Genomic DNA, 10,081 nt, shown 5'->3' with positions numbered 1-10,081 from the left:
TATATATATATATAGAGTTATAAGTATTAAATTTATGTCAACTTTAAATGAGTATGGAAGATCACGTGACTCAGTCAAATAAACTGACCCCCATTTCGGAAGAGTTAAAAACATCACATGAAAAAATATCTTTCTGTGCTTCTGTATAGAAAATAAAATTTTGGGTTAGCAAACCGTGGCTATCAAAGTGTATAATGTGTTAACTACATACTATCACTCCTATGATTGATTAAAAGAAAAAGCTTCTGACACAGAATACTGAATAAATTAAAATCTTGCACTTTATTGTACAAGGTATAAACTTGATATCTTCCTCCATAAATCAGTTTAATGGCATTGTTTATTATTGAGTGGCTATAGGTTCACAATTAGTTTATAGTCAAGCCAATTTCACATCTGTGTTATCATGAGAAAAAATTGCTTGAACAGTGGCCTGAATAAATCAAAGTATTGCTGTACCACAGACTCTTGATGGCATTTTTGTTACTTTCAAATGTAAATCCTGTGTTCAGATATTTTTGGAATGTCTAATCAGTCAGCATTAAAATATTAAATTCATAGTTCAAGAACGAAATGACTACTTTTTTGCATATTTTGGATTTGAAAAAGAAATTTTGGGTGACTCCTCCTCAATTTTTTACCATCATAAACTTACTATTATTATATAATAATAGTTATATACATTTTAATTAAAAAAAAATTAATTAGTATTTTTGAACAATAAGCATTTGACATGATGAAATAAGTTTTAAGTTAGAACTTGAAAAAGTGAAATATTTTCTTCATAGAATTGTTTTCCTTGTTTCACTTACTAATAAAGCCATAAGAAATTACACATTAAATAAAAGTTGGATGTATTAAAATACCCTTGTTTTTTTACTGTTTCTGTAAGTTAACAGTTCAAAGCTGAAAAAGAAAATTACGAGTTTGTAACAGCAAGTTTTTCTCAAAATATCTTTCTGCCTAGCTTTTGAATCATATGTTTGTTGTTTATCAATTAAATTTCCAAACTGGTGGGTGGGGCTACATTATATCTACAACTAATTTTTTTCCATTTATACACAATAATATTTGAATCCAGAATAAAAATCAGTCTTACATCTTTCAACAGATGTTTGATAATGAACCTACTGACAATGACTAAAATATAGTGTTCAACCTTTAATGAAAACAGTTCAGGTGTAAAAAACCCAACTATTCTTGATTCATTATTTGAAGGCACCTATCCACATGGGCATACTTAGTCAACATTAGTTCTTTGTTTTTAACTGATATACAAACATTCTATTATTTTTTCCTTGTCAACAAACTACAAACTGTATATTTATGAAGCAGCATTATAGTATCTGTCTTTATGGTGTCAGTCTTAAAATGCTCTTTTATCTACCCAGATCCTAGTACTCTGGCTAACTGCAGCTGTTAGTGGTAACCAAGAGATAAGTCATAACTGTTATGCAACACTATTACTTGACATTTGAACAATAAAGGAACAATCTTATATTGTATATATATCTTGTCATACCCAAACAATTCTTTTAATATAGTTTTAGCAGACTTCTGTAAAAAAAAAATCCAATATAACCTTAAAAACTAATTACTGTTTACCTGAGTGCTCCAACAGTAGCAGAAGGATTGAAAACTATCTCAGCTCCATTTATACCATACATCATCCAGTTCTGAGGATGGTGACGACCGTAACAGATGTTAACAGCTATCTTACCTATTTAAACAAATAAAATTAATGTTATCACAGTACATCCACTGTATAGATGTTAGTCACTTCTCTAAAGTGAAAAAAAAATACTGTCCGGACACAGAAATGTGTCACCTAATAAGCTTACATTTTTCTTTAAAATTGAATTTTTTTTAATTGCTCAGTTAACTACAGAAGTAAGTAAATTTAAAAATCATATCCTGATGTTTATGGAAGACATTATATACTTTTAAATTCTTTAGATTAAAGGCAACATACTGATTAAAAACAAGATAATTGGAATTAACATGCAAGTCATTACTCATTTACATGCATTAATTATAAATAGTAAAATAAAAATAACATTGTCTGGTCATTCACATTTCAAATTAAAGATATTAATGAATATCTGAAGAGACTTACTGCTTGTGTGAATTGTAATATATTGAAGTGTCATTAGTTCAAAATTATTTGAGGTATTAATGAAACCAAATAATGTTCAAAAAAGCACATAATATGAAAATTTTCCCATTGAATATAACACAAAACAAAAGGTTAATGAAATTCAGGAAACAGCTTTAATGAAGTTAACTCTTTTTGAAGAAAAAAACATTAAAAGTTCAAAATCTGATTAACAGTTATGATTTTCTAAATTTTCATGCAAGTGGACAAAGCCGTGACCAGTTGAAATTTGCACAAAAACGTTTTTTTTACAAGTTTATCGATCATTTGTCTTTTGTTATTGTGTTATCTTATTTCCAAACACATACAAAAACACTAATCTACAAACTTTTTTGATGTGTTCAATATTCGTGAAAAATCACAACTATTTACAAACTAAAGATACACCACAGATATTAGAACTGTTATACTGTTATCTGTTATTGTTTCTAAACTCATAGTAATGTGGAATAAGAGAGCTTTATAAATGAATTTATTTAATATAACAATCGATATGCAGTGTTTTACAAGTGAATTTATCACTATTGCTAGAATAGATCATCCTTAATTATAAGAAAAACATTATTTGTTGAAAAATAAATCTCCCCCCAATATTATACTAAATTTTTCTTTCGGTATAAAAACAGAATACTCACCCCATTGTGTGTTGAAGACTGGGTGGCCGAGTGTGCTCTCCATATAGTAGGTTGACTGAAAGATCGTAGAAGTAAACAAGACACGTGTAAGATACATCCTTCTCTTCTTATAACATTTTCTTTTGAATTATTTTAGAAATTTAAATCCAGTAGTTTGCCTGTTTTAGAATTATTACACAAATATACAAAAAAAAAGGCTGACAGACTAGAGGGAAGGCAGCTGTTTCACAAAATAATGAGATTTAAGTTACTGTTATAGTGCATCCACAGTCCCAAAGTGCAGAGCACGTTTTTTTTTCGGGAATGGAACACAAGTCATGAATCCCTTGAATCACAGTTCAGTTCAGGAATTTTGGTGTTTATTATAGTAATTCAGTTGCATCTGCATAACTACGTATTCATGCATGAGTAATATTTAATGTTTCAAGTTACCTTAAGTAACAAATAAAGTATTTCTGATACAAAAAGATACTAAAACTATAGAATCTGAAATTAGTTTTTCTTTTGAAAGCATTCAATTTTTGTCTTTTACATTAATTATCCAACTTTTTTGCTTAAACCTATAATGACCATGGGGTATTAAAAGCATCAATCTCTTACATTTCTATAGTGAAATGCCTACCTAACCAGTTTTTCTGTGTATGGGTGTGTCTATATATATATAACAGAATTTAATGTATTTGTTGTGAAACATCATTTTGCAAAAACAATAAACACACTTTCTTTGTTTTATTATTGATCATAAAGTTACATTTCATATATCCATCAATATATTTCTTTAGAGACAACTTATTTTGCTGATTTAAGCAATGAACTTCCCACTGCAAATCACACAATGACTTCATCTTTCAAAATGGTAGAATGATATTTTGAAACAAAATAATTTTGGTTGAGATTAATTTATATCTGATAATTATAGTTTTTCAATAGATAAGATCCTCTATTTGTATATGTTATTTGAACACAATATACTTAACAGTATATTCAATAAAAAAAATATTATATAATTTGAATATTTTGCTTACTCAGGCCTTCCTTACTGTACACAATAACCCTAAGTATTATTACCTGATGTTTTGTCATAAAAAAGGCTATGGTTGTAGCTTCCAAACAAATATTATATACAAATCAAAAACATTATTAGAAACAAAAAATATATCAGAAATTATTAACAAAACCCCAAAGTTCTAATCCATGAGGAAGTATTTCATAGCTTTGTCTTGATGACGCTTCATTACTGTAGCATATTTAAAAACATAATTAATTTTCACACGGAACTGTGGTAATTTAGATTCCAAAACCTTTAAAGTTTAGAGCCTCCTCTTTCTGATAATCACTGGATTTTGGCTGTATCCTTTTTTCAAGGATAAGAACCATATAGTTCTCAAGACTTCCCTGAACAATACTATATGCGAGTTTTGTTTTGTTTGTTTGAAGTTAAGCACAAAGCAACACAATGGGCTATCTGTGTTCTGCCCACCACGAGTATCGAAACTCTGTTTTTAGCATTGTAAGTCCGCAGATATACCGCTGTGCCACTGGGGGGCATATGGGAGTTCATCCAGTATATTAACAAACTGAAGGAATAGAATTATAATCATCAAGTTATCCAAAAATGTCTATTCAGAGAAATAAATATAAACTTAAAAACTGGCAATTTTTTTAAACCTAGATGTGCAATATTTATACTTCAGACATCTATGGATAAGACAGAAATGAAATTTTAAATATTTAAAATTTTTATTGATGAAATTAACTAGTTAAACATCATATGATGCTAAAATAACAATTCTATAACATTTTCAGTAAAACATTTTTGCCGAATTATAAATATATATATTTCTAAGTAAGATTTTAAAAATTGGAGCAGTCTTATTTTAATAACAAAATGCTACATCCCTTAATTCTCTCTTCTTTAAAGTACTCCATCCCCTGTCCTCAGATATGTTTCCACATAGCTGAGATTTACCTCATTGAAGTCTCCAACTCGTGGAATGTGATTTTTTCTTGTCTTTCCAAGAACTTGACCTGTGTTAGAAATTACAACAGCTGTATTCCAAAGAACATCACCCTTCATTTCATCTCGTTCCAGGATTGGAGAAATAATTACCATGTTGTATTTTTTGGCCAGCTAAACCAAACAACAACAAACATAATTATAGATAATTTTAGAACATTATAACAATACATATAATGATTTGATTATCTTTAAAATGAAAGATATAATCCTTTTCAAACACTTTTAATTGTAAGTGGTATCGATATTTTTATACACCTCCGGATAAATCACCCAGAAAAGTATAATTATTACGCTTATAAAATATGGGTGCTTAAAAGTTCAAATTTAATAATTTGAAGGCTAACTTGTATTTCTAAAATGTATTATGTTCTAGAGTAAACAGCTTATCTGACTAATGTAAAATGATTTTGAATTTTATAAAGCAAACAATTAATAATATTGGATAATAACATTTATTTACCAGTGCAATAAATTTGAAAAGCTTCACAATAGGCTATCTTTGCTGTGCCCACTGTAGGGACTGAGCCATAAATTTCAGTGTTAGCCTTCAAGCTTATTATTGAACCACCAGGAGGTCTGATGAATTTGATACCTTATTATGATATTAACATTGAAAAACAAAATAATAAATTGACCCTTAGCATCAACGTGAATGTATGTAGCTTTTTAATATATGTGACAAATAAATTAAAAATCAAAATTTTAAAAAGGCCAGCGTTGGGGTAAATTTACTATATACTAAAAATTAACATAAAATAACAAATAGAGGTATTGAAGATCCGGATATAATACAACAATGTTATCCATGAATCCTAAAAATTAAGATGAAATAATAAAAGGAGGTATTAACGGTGCAGATACACAACCCAACAATGTTATACCACCATCTTATAATACTGAACAACAATTATAAAAAAAAACTACACTGATACTTCAGTAGACATAAGATGGTACCATTAATGTGGCAGTGGAGAATAATGCCACACATTACAGGGGACTACATCCTATGATCCTTTATAGTGCCATATGCAGAAATCAGAAATGTAATTGTGGCAGAAGTTGCTCACAAACATCTTTTCTTCCAGCAATATATCATCAAGTTTAGCTTTTATCACTTTGTTGCAATCTCTACATGATTCTATGCTGAACTGTAAACTATATAGTTATACAAGTGAAAATAACAGAAAAAGAGCTTTGATTGTATTTGGGTCAACAGCTTGTGACTTCTTAAATTTGAAATACAGACAATTACACCACATTTTGACAAATTAGTTTGACAAACAGTGATTGGCTAGAAAGCAATAAAACTACCCTTGTATTCAATTTACAAGGTCAGCTTAATGGTATTTTGTTTAAAACTATTACAACTTTTCTCCAAAGAGGGCTACAAATCACAAATTATGCTACAAAAAAGATATTAAATTCACAAACACTAATGACTTTGTTCAGAGCCTGCTAAAATTAACCTAAAATTTGAGATTTTGTATTATTCTATATATAAAATTAAAAAAATAAAATATTTTTACAGCACAAACTTCAACTATGAAGTTTTGTTCTTTTAACTGTGTGAGAAAAATGACTACAAGTGTATTTTACATATATATTTTTTAATTCAGTGGAACAATTTTGTCCTCAAGATGGAATGTGCCCATCCAGACATGATATTTAAGTATACACTTATTTTACTAGTAGATACCAGATCCACTAAGTTGTACAGACAAAGAATTATTCATGAAATAATTATCTTTTTGTGTAGCTAATTTTGGTTTCAACACATAATTGATAGGTTTAAAACTGTTTTGGTCATTAGCTCAAACTCGGTCACTGGTGCCATAAATGACCTAGGTTAGCTCCAGTTATTATAATTTGATTTCTGACAAGTTTTTACCTCCTGACAAAAACATGTGGTTGGTCCATTTTCGGCTGATTCAGCAAACTCACACCAGGGCATCTTCTCTCGTGTGCAAAAGGCAAAAGGCATTGCTGAAAAAAATGAATTTTAAAAAACAACAGTAAGCATATTAAAATATATGTCAACAATTTCATAGATTTTCAATACCATTTTTGGATATTAATCGTGTTTCCATAAGAATCAAATGCTATAACGTATATTTTAATCATGATGACAAATAAGTAATATAAAATACATACCAAGAACATATCAAATTTGTTGATATATATTAGAGACAGCAGATATGGGTATTAAAAACTTTTATTTAAAACACAAAACAAATAATGACATTTCAACCTCCTTAGGTTGTTGTTTTTGAAGTTAAGCACAAAGCTACACAATGGTATTGAATCCTGTATTTTAGCGTTGCAAGTCCTCAGACAACTGCTGTGCTACTGGGGGCCACCTCCTTAGGAGTATGAAAAATTATATATATAGACACACACACAAATAATAAAAAAAAATTGCAAAAATTAAGTATGATGTAGAAATGGCAATACCAAAAAGTACAGAAACAAGGCAGGGATAAGGTAAAGTTCATTTAACACATGTAAAAACTTTAACACATGTAAAGAGAATACCTACTCCATGCTTCTTGAAAACAAATGACATTGACACCACATATGGAAGCTGCATCAACCATCTGCTCAATACGACAGTGCAAGGCATTCCTTTGTGAAACAATAGGAGCAGATGTAGGCAAAACAATTTGGTTTTGAATAACTCCAACACGGACTATGCGAGGTGGTCTCATTTCTTCAGGAGTAGCTGGCATTCCATAGCCCCGTATTTCAAAATCATTGTCTAATGCAAGTTTCAAAGCTGATTTGGGAAGATCTAGATTTCTACAAAGACAGTCAGATAAAACAATGCTTTTAATATCAGTGCAGAAATGAAAATTTTACATTCTGATGCAAGGCTAATGAAACAGGAGGAGGCAATCTCACTGATATGAAGTCATGATAAAGAAGTTTAAATACTGAAAGAAAAACATAAACACAAAATGAATTAGGAATTCAAAAAATAGTCAGCAGTAGAGTACATAGAAGCCAAAGAAAAAGAGTACTTCACTAAATATTAAGTGAAAATATAACATAAGGTTGTGCAAGTAGTGGGTAGAAGCCAGAAAAAAGTAGTACTACATGGCTGGTGGTGATTGGTCTACTGAGGGATTTTTATCAACAGAAGTGAGAGAAACGCGATGGAATATTTCAATTTATTATAAGAATGAGATTTTTTATCACATCACAAAATTGAAAAGGTATATAATAATGAAGGGAGGATTTGATTATTTGACTTTGCATAAAGCTATATGTGGGATATCTGCACTAGCCCTCCATAATTTTGAGCTGATAGACTAGAGCAGTGATTCCCAGACTTTTGGTAATCATGGGACCAGAAAAATTCCAAAAACATTTTCTGGGGACTGACATTCCAAGTAAAATATCTGTTAATTACATAAGTAAACTAATATGATATTTAAAAAAAACAATTTATTTTAAAAACAAAAAAGAAAGGGTAGACTTAGGCAACTTTTGGTTATCAAATATTGAAAGAAACGTAAGTGTCAGCGCTTTCAACAGCCAAGACACACTGTGGACCGGTAGAACTTAAGTCAAGAAAAACACTGGACTAGAGGGATGTCAACTAGTTAACACCACCAACTCTTGTCAGACTTAATAATGGAATTTGACCAGTACTTTTATAATGCACCCGCAACAGCAAAGTGTAAATTAGCATTTTTGTTTGTTAATGGAACGAGAACCTCAGCTCCACAGTCTGGTAAGCTAAATGCTGAACTGCACTTGGCCTGAAGGGAGGAGGAAATGGAGAGAAGAGCAAAAGAAAAAAAAAAAGTCATATTTTTGGCATAATCAAGGAAGAACAAACTTAGAAAAGTTGAGGTAACACACTGTATTTCAACACTGATTTAAAAGAAACACTAACTTAAGGAAAATACTATGTTATTTATTATGAAACTATATAACAAAGATAAAATTGAAAATAAGAAAATTAAGATAGTTCTAAATATTCAAAGGTTTGTCAGATGTTATTTTTCCTCTAGTTAACAGAAACCATTCAACAATTTTTGAAAAGGAATCTCAGATTAAATGTTACTTACATGGAAAATTCAATCTTTTGATTTATATAATGTCCATTAATCAATCAAAAGTTATTGTACTGGGAAAAAAAAACACTAAAGCATTATAAGTAGAAGCTCCTTCTGTGCATTAAAGTAGAACATTATGGTGAAGCACAAGAAGGAAGGAAGGTTGAGTGGCTGAATACTGTAAATAAAATGTACTAAATGCCTAGTACACAGGTTCCAAAACTTGGAGTAACAGGAAAGAGTCAGAGGTTGTAGCAAGTACACAATAATGTTATGGTACTCAGTATCTGTAGATATATTTAGTGGGGGCCCCAAGTCAGGATGCAGAATATTCTGGTAAGCTTGGGAACCCGTGTGTACAAGACCTATCAGGTCATCAAGAAATTAATGTCACTTTTTTTAGATAATAAACCTAGACAGCTTATAAGTCAAAACAAAACACTTATTAAATGAAATAGTTTCCATTCTTATCGATGATGCTTTTCCATCTTACAATCAGGTTGTTAATGCCCTGATTAAAGATACCACTTGACTTTGAAGCAAAAAACATGTCGATGGCCTCTTTAACACCTTCCTCATTTGTATACGTTTTCCAATTACGATGGTGTTGTAGCCAATGAAAAAGATGATAATCTGATGGTGCCATATCTGGAGAATATGGTGGGTGGGGAGAACCTCCCAACCCATTTCCATAATCTTGTGTTGCACCAAACATGCCACATATGGATGTGCATTGTCGTGGAGAAGAACACATTTCCAATTGACAACTGAAGGGTGTTTCTGATGAAGGGCTTGATTTAAACTCTGCATTGACAGTTTGCTGTGCATTGAGGAGTTCAAAATGAATTACTCCTTTGATATCCCACCAAATGCAAAGCATCACTTTCTGCAGAGTCCAGGTTATGGGGTCAGAAGTGGTTTTTGTCTAGGACTGAGCCATTGTTTTTGGCATTTAATATTCGCATAGAGAATCCATTTTTCATTACCAGTGACAATTCTGTCTAAAAATGGTTCACGCGCATTATGTGCCAGAAGAGACAAAGCAATGTTCACACGTTGGAAACGATGATCATCAGAGAGTTCGTGAGGCACCCAAACACCTCCTTTAAGGAGTTTTTCCATATTCCATAGATGTTTACATACTATTTCATGAGAAACATGCAATTTCAGGGCCATTTCACGAGTGTGTTGCCTTGGGTTAGACTCAACA

At 30.8% G+C, this 10,081-nt stretch overlaps 1 protein-coding gene across 4 annotated transcripts in view; it reads right to left on the bottom strand.

The window, feature by feature from the left end:
- LOC106457690 (beta-ureidopropionase-like) overlaps positions 1-10,081 on the bottom strand; it is a 34,935-nt gene that overhangs the window by 18,578 nt on the left and 6,276 nt on the right. For all 4 annotated transcript variants that reach the window (XM_013917133.2, XM_022383697.1, XM_013917132.2 and 1 more), the window contains exons 3-7: positions 7,347-7,606; positions 6,699-6,793; positions 4,760-4,921; positions 2,791-2,845; positions 1,606-1,720 (exon numbers count right to left, since the gene is read on the bottom strand). In XM_013917133.2, coding sequence (XP_013772587.1) covers positions 1,606-1,720; positions 2,791-2,845; positions 4,760-4,921; positions 6,699-6,793; positions 7,347-7,606 — 687 coding nt within the window. The remainder of the gene's footprint in view (positions 1-1,605; positions 1,721-2,790; positions 2,846-4,759; positions 4,922-6,698; positions 6,794-7,346; positions 7,607-10,081) is intronic.

The sequence above is a fragment of the Limulus polyphemus genome, unplaced genomic scaffold (genome assembly GCF_000517525.1).
Source record: "Limulus polyphemus unplaced genomic scaffold, Limulus_polyphemus-2.1.2 Scaffold361, whole genome shotgun sequence".
In the NCBI taxonomy this organism is placed as follows: domain Eukaryota; kingdom Metazoa; phylum Arthropoda; class Merostomata; order Xiphosura; family Limulidae; genus Limulus; species Limulus polyphemus.
This window is presented reverse-complemented; position numbering and strand designations above follow the sequence as displayed.